At 44.9% G+C, this 13988-nt stretch overlaps 1 protein-coding gene across 2 annotated transcripts in view; it reads right to left on the bottom strand.

Moving 5' to 3' along the window:
• The window catches only part of LOC144691812 (interferon-induced GTP-binding protein Mx-like), a 42622-nt gene that overhangs the window by 9114 nt on the left and 19520 nt on the right, over window positions 1-13988 (bottom strand). For both annotated transcript variants that reach the window (XM_078560319.1, XM_078560320.1), the window contains exons 4-7: window positions 12025-12163; window positions 7647-7845; window positions 5805-5883; window positions 5064-5186 (exon numbers count right to left, since the gene is read on the bottom strand). In XM_078560319.1, the coding sequence (XP_078416445.1) occupies window positions 5064-5186; window positions 5805-5883; window positions 7647-7845; window positions 12025-12163 (540 nt within the window). The remainder of the gene's footprint in view (window positions 1-5063; window positions 5187-5804; window positions 5884-7646; window positions 7846-12024; window positions 12164-13988) is intronic.

The following is a 13988-nucleotide window of genomic DNA, read 5'->3' as shown; positions in this document are numbered from 1 at the left end:
GCATCGTGGTGAAGCAGTCTGGGAAGAGTATCCTGCAGTTAGCATCGTGGTGAAGCAGTCTGGGAAGAGTGTCCTGCAGTCAGCATCGCGGTGAAGCAGTCTGGGAAGAGTGTCCTGCAGTCAGCATCGTGGTGAAGCAGTCTGGGAAGAGTGTCCTGCAGTCAGCATCGCGGTGAAGCAGTCTGGGAAGAGTGTCCTGCAGTCAGCATTGCGGTGAAGCAGTCTGGGAAGAGTGTCCTGCAGTCAGCATTGCGGTGAAGCAGTCTGGGAAGAGTGTCCTGCAGTCACTTCTTGTTGAAAATAACAAGAGTGACATCACAAGACAGCGTGAGAGCACGGCAGAAAGATCAGAACCAGTGCGAATGCGGGAAGCTTCAAAAAGTGACATCAGTACAAAGGTGAGAGCTGATTGGTGAGTAGCGGGCAAGTGTTTTTCTCCAGTTTAAAATAGATTTAACTAAGGAAAGGTAAGAGTTCTATTTTTTATTTAAAGTGCATAAATAATTTAACTTTTTTTTACTGTATCTAACTTAAAGTAAGGTTTTTTTTTCAAATATAGGCATGGCAGGGCAGCTCAGTCCTGTGTTATGTACTGCCTGCAACACGTGGCAAGTCCTTGATGGTCCTTGCGCTCTGACCGACCACATGTGCAGAAGTGCCACCAACTGCAGCTACTTGAGCTCCAGATTTTGGAGCTTGCGCAACAGCTGGAGGCACTGAGGTGCATACGCGAGGCTAAGAGTTTCATGGATAGCACATTTTTAGACGTCGTTACCCCACAGCTTACGGGAGTGCAGACAGAGAGGGAATGGGTGACCGGTCAGAAAAACGGTGTCAGGCAGGTAGTCAGGAAATCCCCAGGGTGCATCTCGTTTAAGAACTGTTTTTCTATGTTGGAAAAAGGTGAGAGTGATGGCTCCTCTGGGGAGTGCAGCCACGCTCATGGCACTGTGAGTGGCTCAGCTGCATAGGGTGGGAGGAAAAATAGGGGAAGATCAATAGTGGTAGGAGATAGTAAGGGGAACAGGCAGGCGTTTCTGTGGCCGTAGACGTGACTCCAGGATGGTATGCTGCCTCCCTGGTGCCAGGGTCAAGGATGTCACTGAACGGCTGCAGGGCATTCTAAAGGGGGAGAGCAAACAGACAGAGATTGTGGTACATATTGGCACCAATGACATAGGTAGAAAGAGCGATGAGGTCCTGCAAGCAGAATTTAATGAGCTAGGAAACAGATTAAAAAACAGGTCCTCAAAGGTAGTAATCTCTGGATTACTTCAGGTGCCATGCGCTAGTGAGTATAGAAATAGGAGGTTAGTCCAGATGAATGCGTGGCTGGAGAAACAGTGCAGGAGGGAGGGCTTTAGATTTCTGGGACATTGGGCCTGTTTCTGGGGGCGGTGGGGCCTGTACAAGGCGGACGAGGTTGCACCTGAACTGGAATGGGACCAACATCCTTGCAGGGAGGTTTGCTAGTGCTGTTGGGGAGGGTTTAAACTAACTTGGTATGGGAATGGGGTCCTGAGAGGAGGTTCTGAGTCTGGAAAGCATAGAAATTATAGGTCAATTAAGGTACAAGGGAGTTTGGCAAGGTTGGATGGTATTTATTTTAATGCAAGGAGTCTGACAAATAAGGCAGATGAGTTGAGGGCACAAATTAACACATAGAAGTATGATGTCATTGCTGTCGCAGAGACATGGTTGAGAGAGGGGCAGGATTGGCAGCTCAATATTCCAGGATATAGGGTCTTCAGGTGAGACAGGGAAGGAGGTAAAAGAGTTGGGGGTATTGCAATATTGATCAGGGAAACAATTACAGCAGTAAGGAGGGATGACATCTTAGAAGGCACCTCAAATGAAGCCATATGCGTAGAACTGAAAAACAAAAAAGGAGCAATCACATTGCTGGGGGTGTACTATAGGCCCCCAAACAGTCAGAGAGAAATAGAAGAGCAGATGTGTAGTCAAATTTCAGAGAAGTGTAAAAATAATAGGTTAGTAATAGTGGGGGATTTCAACTTCCCCAACATGAACTGGGTTAGTCATAGTGATAGGTTTAGAGGGAGTGGAATTCTTAAAGTGCACCCAGGAGAGCTTTTTAAGCCAGTACGTAGAAGGTCCTACAAGAGAGACATGGTCCTGGACTTAATTTTAGGGAATGAAGCCGGGCAAGTGGTAAAGGTATCAGTGGGGGAGCATTTAGCAGATAGATGATCATAACTCGGTTACATTCAAGGTTGTTATGGAAAAGGAAAAGGATGGGCCAGAAATCAGAGTTCTAAACTGGGGGAAGGCCGATTTTAATAAGATCATATATGATTTGGCCAGAGTGGACTGGGAGCACCTACTTTTAGGTAAATCTGCAGTGGGACTCATTCAAGAAGGAAATAGGGAGTGTACAGTGCCAACATATTCCAGTAAAGACAAAGGGTGGGACCAACAAACCCAAGGAACCCTGGTTGTCGAGGGATATACAGGATTGGATAAAGAGAAAAAGAGAGGCTTATGGCAGGTACCGAGGGCTCAAAACAGCAGAAGCCCTAGAGGAGTATAGAATGTGTAGGGGGGAACTTAAAAAGGAAATTAGGAGAGCAAAAAGGGGACATGAAGAAACATTGGCAGGTAAAATAAAGGAAAATCCAAAGTTATTTTACAAGTACATTAATAGTAAGAGGATAACTAGGGAAAGAGTAGGGCCCATTAAGGACCATAGTGGTAATTTGTGTGTGGAGCCGGAAGACATAGGTAGGGTTCTAAATGAATATTTTGTGACGGTGTTCACAAGTGAAAGGGACAACATGGGTATGGAAATCAAAAGAAGGACTGGGATATAATTAAAGAAATTAGCACAGAAAGGGAGGAGGTTCTAAGTAGTCTGGCAGGCTTAAAAGTAGATAAATCTCCAGGCCCGGATGAAATGTATCCCAGGCTGTTGAGTGAGGCTGTTGAGTGAGGCAAGGGAGGAGATAGCAGGGGAACTGGCAATAATATTCAATACCTCTCTGATCACAGAAGAGGTGCCAGAGGACTGGTGGACAGCTAATGTGGTATTGTTATTCAAGAAGGGAGGAAGGAATAAACCAGGGAACTACAGGCCAGTCAGTCTAGCCTCAGTGATGGAGAAACTATTGGAAGCAATTCTGAGGGACAGAATTAACCTACACTTGGGAGCGGCAGGGTTTAATCAAGGAAAGTCAGCATGGTTTTGTCAAGGCGAGGTCATGTCTGACCAATTTGATTGAATTTTTCAAAGAGGGGACCAGGTGTGTAGATGAGGGCAATGCATTTGATGTAGTCTACTTGGACTTCAGCAAGGATTTTGATAAGGTCCTGCATAAGAAACTGATAACGAAGATAAGAGCCCATGGGATCCAAGGCAATTTGGCAAATTGGATCCAGAATTGGCTGAGTGGCAGGAAGCAGAGGGTGATGGTCGAGGGGTGTTTTTGTGACTGGGTGCCTGTGTCCAGTGGGGTTCCACAGGGATCAGTGTTGGGTCCCTTGCTGTTTGTAGTATATATAAACGAGTTAGGCTTGAATGTAGGAGGGTTGATCAGTAAGTTTGCGGATGACACGAAAATTGGTGGGGTGCTAAGTAGTGAGGAGGATAGCCTTAGATTACAGGAGGATATAGATGGACTGGTCAGATGGGCTGATCAGTGGCAAATGGAAGTTAATCTGGATAAGTGTGAGGTGATGCACTTGGGCAGGACAAACAAGGCATGGGAATACACGATGAATGGTAGGGCCCTAAGAAGTACCGAGGATCAGATGGACCTTGGTATGCATGTCCACCAGTCCCTTAAGGTAGTGGGACGGGTAGATACGGTGGTTAAGAAGGCATATAAGATACTTGCCTTTATTAGCCGAGGCATAGAATATAAGAGCAGGGAGGTTATGCTGGAACTGTATAAAACGTTGAGATAAAAGCAAAAAACTGCGGATGCTGGAAATCCAAAACAAAAATAAAAATACCTGGAAAAATTCAGCAGGTGTGATATCTGCTGTCAGACGTTAACTGTGTTCCTCTCCACAGATGCTGTCAGACCTGCTGAGTTTTTCCAGATATTTTTATTTTTGTTCTGTATAAAACGCTGGTCAGGCCACAGCTAGAGTATTGCATACAATTCTAGAATCCGCATTATAGGAGGGATGTAACTGCACTAGAGAGAGTGCAGAGGAGTTTACCAGGATATTGCCTGGGCTGGAGAGTTTTAGTTATGAGGAGAGAATGGATAGACTGGGGTTATTTTCCCTGGAGCAGAGGAGATTGAGGGGGTACATGATTGACGTGTATAAGATTATGAGGGGCATAGATAGGGTAGACAGGAAGGAACTTTTCCCCTTGGTGGGGGGATCAATAACCAGGGGGGCATAGAGTCCCCCCCACCAACGCCTCCCCTTTTCCCACATCGTGCCCCAGGATTCCTGGGTGGTCTCTGTTCTTGGCCACCCTCATTGCCACTTATCAATCCCCACATGTCCCTGACTGCAGCCTCTTGCTTAATGAATTCCTGCTCCCACCAGCTAGCCAAGGTCCAGAACTCAGACTCATAGAAGTCTACAGCACAGAAAAAGGCCCTTCGACCATTGAGTCTGCACCGCTCAAACAAGTACTTAACTATTCTAATCCCATTTTCCTGCACTAGGCCCATGGCCTTGTATGCCATGGCAACGCAAGTGCACATCCAAATACTTCTTAAATGTTACGAGGGTTTCTTCCTCTACCACCCTTTCAAGCAGTGAATCTATACCCTGCTTGATCCCTCTATGAAGCGAAAAAGTTCCTTCCTGTCTACCCTATCTACGCCCCTCATAATTTTACACACCTCAATCGTATTCCCCCTCAATCTCCTCTGCTCCAGGGAAAGTAACCCCAGTATGTCCAATCTCTTCTCATCAGGGGAAGTAAGCCACTTTTTACTTATCTCCACCACCGCCCCTCCCCAGCCACCCCCCCTCCCCGCCATCAGATTTCCGCCATGCCCAGTGCATTAGAATCAAAGCCTTGTCCCTATCGGCCATCTAAAGATCTACAAGGGTGCGCATCTCGCATCTCAACTTACGCAGTTCAGGAATAATTTTCTCGCCTGAATGTCTTCTGGAGTGTTGCAGCCCAGTTCATTCAAATTATTTTGGATTTCCACGACTTTCTCCCGAAGAGCTTCCTCCATGATTGGCAGCCAGTTCTTTACAAAGCAAATTGAATCAGAAAGACGTTGTACACAGAGATGCTTGCAATCGAGCCACTGACAATTGAACCTCAGAACGCTTCAAGCAGTTGAGCAAATTCACAGTGATCCACTGAGAATTGACTTTGCTTCTCTTCCCCCTCTATTCCTGAAGGGCATTGTGCTTTTTTTGGGCTATACTTCAAAGAGTCCGCTGGCATTTACTTGCCTTTGCTCCCTATCCCATGCAGAATAAAAAACTCCCATTTTCAGCTGTGAAAATGACATTTGTCCCAGCCTCAAAAGCCTTTCGAGGGAGTGGGTTCTGGCCATCCACTACCCTTTGGGAAAACAGGGGCCACTGGATTTCACTCCTGAAAGAGCTTAGCTCTAATTTTAAGATGTAGCCCTCTCTGTTCTGGATCCCCCCCGCAAAATAGTTTCTTTTGTTATTTACGCCATCGCGTTTATCATTTTCAACAAGAGACGACGCCTAAATGCAATCTGATAGCAAGCACTACTCATGACCGTATAATCCGCAATTCTCATCACTTAAAAAATGATCTGGATCATGTCCACCCCCAGCCTATTTTATCCAATGGAAAGTCTTCACCATACAGAGTAAATGTGACTAACCGCGATTTGGTGAATGAGCTCATTGGTGAGTTTTTCAGACAGATGTTCGAAGGATGCAACGCCTTTCTCCAGCAGTGGCCTGTGGAGACAGAGAGGCACATACTAATATAATTTTGCAAGGGACATTTTATTTTCCTTTTTCTTCATTAGGCTTCCGTGTCAAGTTTGGTCAGATAACTCTCCTTGGGACATATTACTATATCCATAGGTGCAATCAAAATGCAAGTTGTTGTTGTAATACAACTTATCAGAACCAAGAGGGTGAACAGGTGGCCTTCCCCCCCCCTCCCCCTCCTCCCGCCAAGTCTTTGCCAGTGTTCTGTATCATTTCTAAAAGTGTGGCTGAGGTGAATATGGAAATGGTGGGAATAAACTATCCTCCTTCCTATTGGGCTAACCTGCATAATGTATTTCCTTGCACATCTTTTGTTTTTGTTCCTTACTTGCTACAGATTTTCATACAGTTTAATTCTGGAACAGAAGGAGGATTCATGGTGGATAGTTTGGATTTTGGATGATAGTGCATGACTGACAAGAGTCAGTAGGTGATATTGTATACTGGTCCACATTGTATAATGGATGCAAGTGTACAGTTGTCCATAATGCATCTCTTCTGACATTGAAGTAAATGAAAACAGGGGGGATGGGGGTAGGTTGGTTTGATAGCACCTGTTTTATACTGTGGCCCAGAGTCAAAATTACCTACCATTGAATTATTTGGAATTGCTTTGGGACTGTTTTGCTGCTGGATTATCAAGGGTGACAGTTAAATCTGCAGAACTTCAGGGAAAAGGTGGTTTTTGTTTAAAAAAACAAGACTTTTGAGGAGGACTTTTATGCAACTCAGGCAAAAATGGGACATGAATGGAGATAAAAGTATCAAAGGGTACTTACTGTCCCTACAATGTTCAAATCCTATGAGTCACCACTTCAACCAGGCATTATTTTTAGGTGGCTGAGGTGCCAGCAGAGTCAGGTAGGCATCTCATGATGTCATTAGGACTCAATGGCATTTTAATGGCCTACAGACCATTCAGTCAAAACTTCCCTTAGTCGGAGTCAGTAGGCCATTAAAATGCCATTGAGTCCTAATAACAACTACAGGCCAGTCAGACCTCCTTGTTTTTAATATTTTTTATTTTTATCCACTTATTTTTACTTCTATTCATTTATCCATGGTTTTATCCCCTTTTTATCCCTCCTTTTATCCCATTTTCTATCCGTTAAATCAGATTGAATCCTGGCTTTCAAAAGGGAGTTAGATATAAACACCTGAAGGAAGAGAGATTGTAGGACAACTGGGAAAGGACAGAGAAGTGGGATTAGCTAAATTACTCTTGTAGAGAGCTGGCATGGACTTGATGGGCCAAATGGCCTCCTCTCATTCTGTAATCTTTTATGATTCGTTAGGACTGCAAGCCAATAATGGAACCCACCATTTTGTTCTCCCATTTCAATCAACAGAATATTCAGCGGCTTCTATAAGGGTCGTTATATTGACCAGTCCTTCCTTTTAGCATTCTATTTAGACAATCTTGAACCACCATACATTAGAGGCCACCATCTATTCATGTCTAAGCTTCAGTTGTGAGGAATAATTACTGCAGTAAACTTCTAAAAGATTGTGCAATGGGATGGTTGCATCTCAGCAAGTGTAGGCACCTTCACAGAATCACACAGAATCACAGAGTCACAGTGCAAGAGGCCCTTCGGCCCATCGAGTCTGCACCGACACGTGAGAAACACCTTCAAGAGCATTAAGTAGAGTATTGATGAAAGCAAGATACAATTTGATTACAGTAGTAAGAAAAAGTCACATTTGTCCTTGATGGAAAATAATACCGAAAATGTGAGCTGTTCTTCAAAAATGTGACTTCTTCCTCCAGTGCAGCAGACATTGTCGTATTTGCATTCAGCTCATTCTGCCCACGGCACTTGACAAGTATGTAACCCCTTTTCAGGGGAACAACTTTATTCTCAATGATGTTAAAAATACTTTCTTCCGTGCCTTTGTCAATTAAGTCCGGTTTTGTTAAAACACCTGGAAAATTAAACATTAGAGCTTAGCACCTCAGGGAAGTAGATCTGATCAATCTCCTCTCCAATGTCCCATCTATTCATTTCAGGATGTGGTACTGTCATGGTGATGTGACTTCTGCATGAGTGATATTAATCTGTATTTTCACCAGCTAACCAAACATATACTGAACTGTTTAAAAGGTCTTTATAAAGCCAAGAAAATACACTGACTTAAGGTGGCTGCCAGAGTCACCTGACGTCTGGTATTGCCTGTGACCAGTTTCTGGAAAGTTCCAATGTGGAATACCATTCAGACGTGCATCCTTCTCTGGAATTTCACACTTGAGGATGTAAAATAATCACTTCAAAGGAATCTACTGAAATGTACTGGACATAGCATTTACACTTCCATAAGTCTACCTCTCCAGTGGAGACAAAGTCTGCTAGAACAATGGTTATATGCCTTCCTGTCTCATCAAGGTGGATAATGACTCATTCGGGGGGTTAATGGCTGTTACATTACAGAATCCACTGACCCCCTCAGCCATGAAACAAAAGCAGTTAGTTCAGACATTGGCTAAACAAACCCCTTCTGAAATCATTATGGTGAGAAAGAGGTCTAAAGGAACTATTTTGAAATCTCTTTAGCACAGCATGCAAGTTACAAACAATTGAATAGTGTAGAAAAGCTGCCAATGGAGCAGTAAGGAACTCCCATCTCTCCTTTCCCCAAGTTAAGACCCTATCTCTTACAGTTTAAAAAAAATCCAGTACAGAGATAGTGAATGTTCCATCAAAAGGAAGCTCAGGTGCAAAACTCATCGACTTCTGGAAGAGATGGAATTACGGATTAAAAATAAACTGTCTCCGGCAATTACACTTACATGAACTTCAACACAACTCCTGGAATCTAACGGGACTTGGAAAAATCTCTGCCGCAGCCACACTGAAGCAGCCAAGGACTCATAAAAGGTCTTAGAAAGCTTTTCAGCATTGGACTTTAATTTGACTAAGATAGTAAATGCCTACAGTATAACTTTTAAATTTTGCTTGCTTGTGTGCAAATGCGGGTGGCAAACGTTCGAGAAGCGCGAATTTCCCCTTTTAAATATTTTGCTATCTTTGCCTGGGTGGGTTTTTAACTCAATTAAAAAAAAACCTCTTTTTGTTTTAAACCTCGAGAAAGCCTGTCAGACTCGTTTCTTTGCAGTCAGTACATAAATGGTTAAACACGGACATTAGAAGGGATTTTCTGGCCCCACCCGCCACTGAATCTTCCGCAGCGGGTCCTGCTATGACAGGGCTGGAAAATCCCAGCCATTGAGTGAAATTCCTTCATCCTTCTAAATTCACAACAAACCCTGTTACGGTCAGACATAGGGTGGTACTATAGGGGTAGTCGTTTGTACCCCTCCGCACGTAGCCGTAACAGGTACCTTTAAATATTTTTCTGCATTATCTTAAATGGCACAATCTTGTGGTAACTTCGGGGTTGCCATGCGGCTGTAGACCCATGCAGCCTGGAGGGGACATTGCTTTCCTCCCTAGCAGCTGTAAAAGTTCCTGTGCTAAATGAGTTTACTTAGTGTGAATTCAGTTACCAGTGAAATGTGGAGGACAACATTGTCCTCAGAAAAGTATCAGCACCAAATAATGTGGGAAGACCAGAGGAGGTCAGATTGCTCTCCTCGGTGCAGAGAAGGCTAAAAGATGATTTAAGAGGTTTTCAAAATGATAAAGGGTTTTGTTAGGGTGAATCAGGAGTAACATTTTCCACTGACAGATGGGTTGGTAATCAGAAGATATGGATTGAAGATAATTGGCATAAGAACGAAAGTGGGGATGAAGGCAATTTCTTTTCATGCTATAAATTGTTCAGGCACTGTCTGAAAAGGTAGCAAGAAGAGACTCAGTGCTACCTCTCAAAGGGAATTGGGCATAAACCTGCAAAGGAAAGATTTGTGGAACTGTGGGGGAAAGGACAGGAAAATGGGACTAATTGGACAGCTTTCAAATGTATGTTGGGCCGAATGGCTTCATCTGTGTTGTCTGAATGTTTGAAATTGGCCATCTCATTCAAAAAGGGATGCAGGAATGTTTGTGCAAGGCAATGAAACATTGGTATTTGATACAGCAGGGGTCCTGTTCTGAAGGGCAGTTAAGATATATATTGCCAGGATGGATTACAGGGAAGTTTACTCTGGTCCGGCTATGTAAAATCTAGGACTGCTTGCTGATGACATTCTTCTACAAGAAGTGCTCTACCCCTGTCATTAACGTTATCTAATTGCAAGGCTTTTATTCTTTATTAGCTAATTCATTATTGTCAACTGACATGTGGAAACTATTCAAAAATAACATTTTTGGAACTGGATCGCTGTTCCTTCACTGTCGCTGGATCAAAATCCAGAACTCCTGCCCAACAGCACTGTGGGTGTACCTACAACACATGGATTGCAGTAGTTTAAGGAGGCAGCTTATTACCCATCCAGCACTAAATGCTGGCCTAGCCAGCGATGCCCACATCCTGTGAATGAATTTTTAAAAAGTACTGAGAGACAAAGCTAGAAAGTGGAGTAGAGGTGTTGCCATGGCGAAAGCACCAGTGATGGTGACTGACAGTTAACCGCCAAGCATTGTTTGAAACTTAAACCAGGCAGCTTGACCCTACTTGATCAAGGCATTGCCCTGAGTAATGAGTCAGCGAATGGCTGTCACTTATTTTGTTTAGTTGAAACAGACGCGATGTGTGTACATGTTTTTTCTGCCTGCAAAGAACAGGGCCCTGTGGATGGAGATATGTAGCTTCCAGTACATGCAAATATGCACTGCGAGTTTGACTGACAATCTTAAATTGGTTGTCAGTGTAATTCTTAGCACACTGAGGATTATGTAGCAAATGTTGTCCAATTGTGGAAACTTGCCAACTAATCAGCACTCTCACAACAGTGGAGTACATAAATAACAAAGAACAAAGAAGAACAAAGAGAAGTACAGCACAGGAACAGGCCCTTCGGCCCTCCAAGCCTGCGCCGATCATATTGCCCGTCAAACTAAAACATTTTGCACTTCCGGGGTCCGTATCCTTCTATTCCCATCCTGTTCATGTATTTATCAAGCTGCCTCTTAAACACCACTATCGTACCTGCTTCCACCACCTCCTCTGGCAGCGAATTCCAGACACAATACTGGCTAGAAAGCCCACAAAAATTGGCCAACCACTTCAAACAAACCAAAGCAGATGCTTAAAAACATGATAACCCAAACCCTGACCCCATCCACCCCCTAGGGAAACCAGTTCACGGAATCATCCTTAACACATCACGTTTCTTTTTTAGTGCATAGGTTTCAGAACTTATTTCTCACTTCTTTTGGGATCACATTCCACAGTTAATTTATTTTATTCTGCCACGCTGTATAAAAGCCTTACTGATGACTTGTGAAAGCAGTTAGTTACATTGAGAATGCAGAAGGGCATGAACTTCTTGGAAATTAAGTTGCAGCTACATCCAGGGTAGAAATTGTTTTGCACTTCACCAATTTTTGGGCCATAAAGCAGGCAAAATGCAGACAAATGTGGCAGAGGGATGACTAGCAGCCACATTTTTCCGATGAGCGCAGAAAGCTCTGGTGCTGTCCTGCTCAGGGGTTTTATGTAGCCGCTGTGGTTGCCAATACAAGGTATGGGGCAATCAACATTACCCCTTTGCCCCGTCTAACCCTCCCACTCAGGAATTACCCACCAACCGCTGTAGGTGAGGAGTGTAGGTGACCTCGACATTTGGCACCTTCAACCGCCTATGGAGGTGTGACTGGTGCCAGCAGACAGAGTATAAAATGTTCACAGGGCCTGAGGCCCAATTTGTGAGCCTTCTTGCTGGGAGAAGCACCATGCATGGATCTCTGAGCCTGGGCCCAAAGTCAGGCCCAGACAAAATTCAACCCCTCAATGTCTGGTCACTTAAATTGTTGATCCAGCCTTCACTTGTCACTCCCCAGGTAAGTCAGTGGAATCATAAACAATGGGAGTGTTTAAAAAGCAGCTGGGCTGAGTCAGTTGGAGTACTAGAGGGACAAGCTTAATGGGCATAATAGCCTTTTCTCATTCTTGGCTTATACTTATGCTCAAAACATTTCCGGTGTCTAATACATTTTACATTCTTCTTCCACCCAAGTGCCTCTGAACCTTGTTTTGATTTACCCAGTGTTCTTTCTCCTTCAGGATCAAACTCATGTGCCATCTTCAATGCTTCAGTGGTCACAATGTCCATGGTGCAGGGAATGACAACCAAAATAATAGTTTCCTTTCTTTGAATATAGCTCCTGATGAGTCCTTTGGTCTGGAAGATAAACATTATTTACTGACAGATATTATAAGTGTAATTTTGCAAGATGAGGCAACTGGTATGGAGTGGCACAAGACAGGACCAGAGGGTAGAGGTAGGATTGCAATGCTAATGGTCTGATTTTGTAACCTACACTCCCATCTAGCAAAGTCCCATCATGGGAGCAGCAACTCACAAATATATATGCCCCATATGTGCACCAATGGATCTTTCATAGTGAGTCTCATGAATAATTTAAAAAAATTGAGCACACAATTAAATCATCTATTCTCATCGCCCACCATTTAAATCTTTCACAATTCTGGCTGCGCAAGTATCCACATGTCTCTACGTGTAACTACTATAACTACAGGTTTGACAAGAATCGCTGCCGACACTTTATTGTGGCTTTCACTTGACAGAGCTGTCAATCAAATCATTTGACTGGAAGTAGTTAGAGGCCAAACATGTGTTTGGAGGAGGAGTTGACCATCTTAGCTACAACTTCTTGCATTAATCTGTCACTGATCTCATAGTTTGCTGACCTACAGAAGTCGATGCGGACACCAAACAAAGAACGTCTATTTTTGCCTCTGCTAAAGTCAGACACATTTCCCAGTCTTTGCTACACAATTCACAGGAAATGAAACTGAAACTCTTTGGCCAGAATTTTCTGTTTGTCGGTCAGGCGTGCCCGACCGGCTCGGTGGCGGGCAGGCGATTGCCGCTGGAGAAATGGGCCTCGCCGCCATTTTCCGCGGACGGGACAATTAAGGCCCACCCAGCGGGTAAGCGAGTCCCGTGGAGAAGGGGAAAATAGTCATGGGGGCCGGCAGCATGTTTAAAGAGTGGCCAGGCAGCCTGCTTGAAGCAGTGCACCACGGCCACTCATAGAGAAGGACATGCTGGATTGAGGGAAGAGGAAGAGGAAGAGGAAGAGGATGAGGAGGATGGCAGGCTGCAGGAGAGGCCAGCAGGGGGCCACTGTTCCCCCCCCGATTTTCCGATGCATACCTTGCTGTCCTCCTGCAAGAGATGGCTATCCGTCGGCACATTCTGTATCCTGAGGATGGGAGGAGGAGGGCCCCCCCAGGCGTGGGAGGAGGTGGGTGACGCTGTAAGCGCCCATGATGATGTGCAGCGCACAGGCACCCAGTGCAGGAAAAGATTCAATGATTTTCTGCGTTCTGGAAGGGTGAGTACCATGTCAGTCTTGGCCATTTGACCCAGAAGGCAGCCTTAGCCTTTGAGCCCCCCAACCGTGTCTTGCTGTAGTTACTGCAGAGGGCATCTGTTGCATGCTGGGTGGGCAAATGGGTACTGACCATGCTTATACCAGCCTTAGTGGTTGAGGAGAAGAAGGGTTCTCCCCGCAGCATATGTTGGTGTTTGTGGCATTTGAGTAGTCTGGGGGCAACCTGCAGGGGAGGCAGCTAGACACATACTCAGAACTCCAACACATGTCATATTGATGGTAATGACATGGTGCAAGGGTAGCCTCAAGGTGTTTTGGGCAAGTGCCATCTGCTGGCATTGGTGCTGCACCTAGTTGCACCTCCTTGCCATGGGCACTAAGACCCGTGTGTTATTCAAAGTGATGGACGCCGAATGTGTCCAAGGTGGCCACTGGGGGAGGGGGTTGGGAGCAGCCGTACTATCTTCTGGTGACTGATCCCCAGTAGTGTGGACAGGAGCCGCTGGAGGCCTCGGATGGGCCACTGTGGTTGGGGTGCAGTGTGCGCGTGCAGAGTACATGAGCGATCAGCACCAATAAATCCTCTTCTCTGTTTTGCAGGCAAAAAGTCACCACAATGCCCGGGAGCGCCAGAGGGCTGGAGGT

Source organism: Cetorhinus maximus, chromosome 16 (genome assembly GCF_964194155.1).
Source record: "Cetorhinus maximus chromosome 16, sCetMax3.hap1.1, whole genome shotgun sequence".
Classification (NCBI taxonomy): domain Eukaryota; kingdom Metazoa; phylum Chordata; class Chondrichthyes; order Lamniformes; family Cetorhinidae; genus Cetorhinus; species Cetorhinus maximus.
This window is presented reverse-complemented; position numbering and strand designations above follow the sequence as displayed.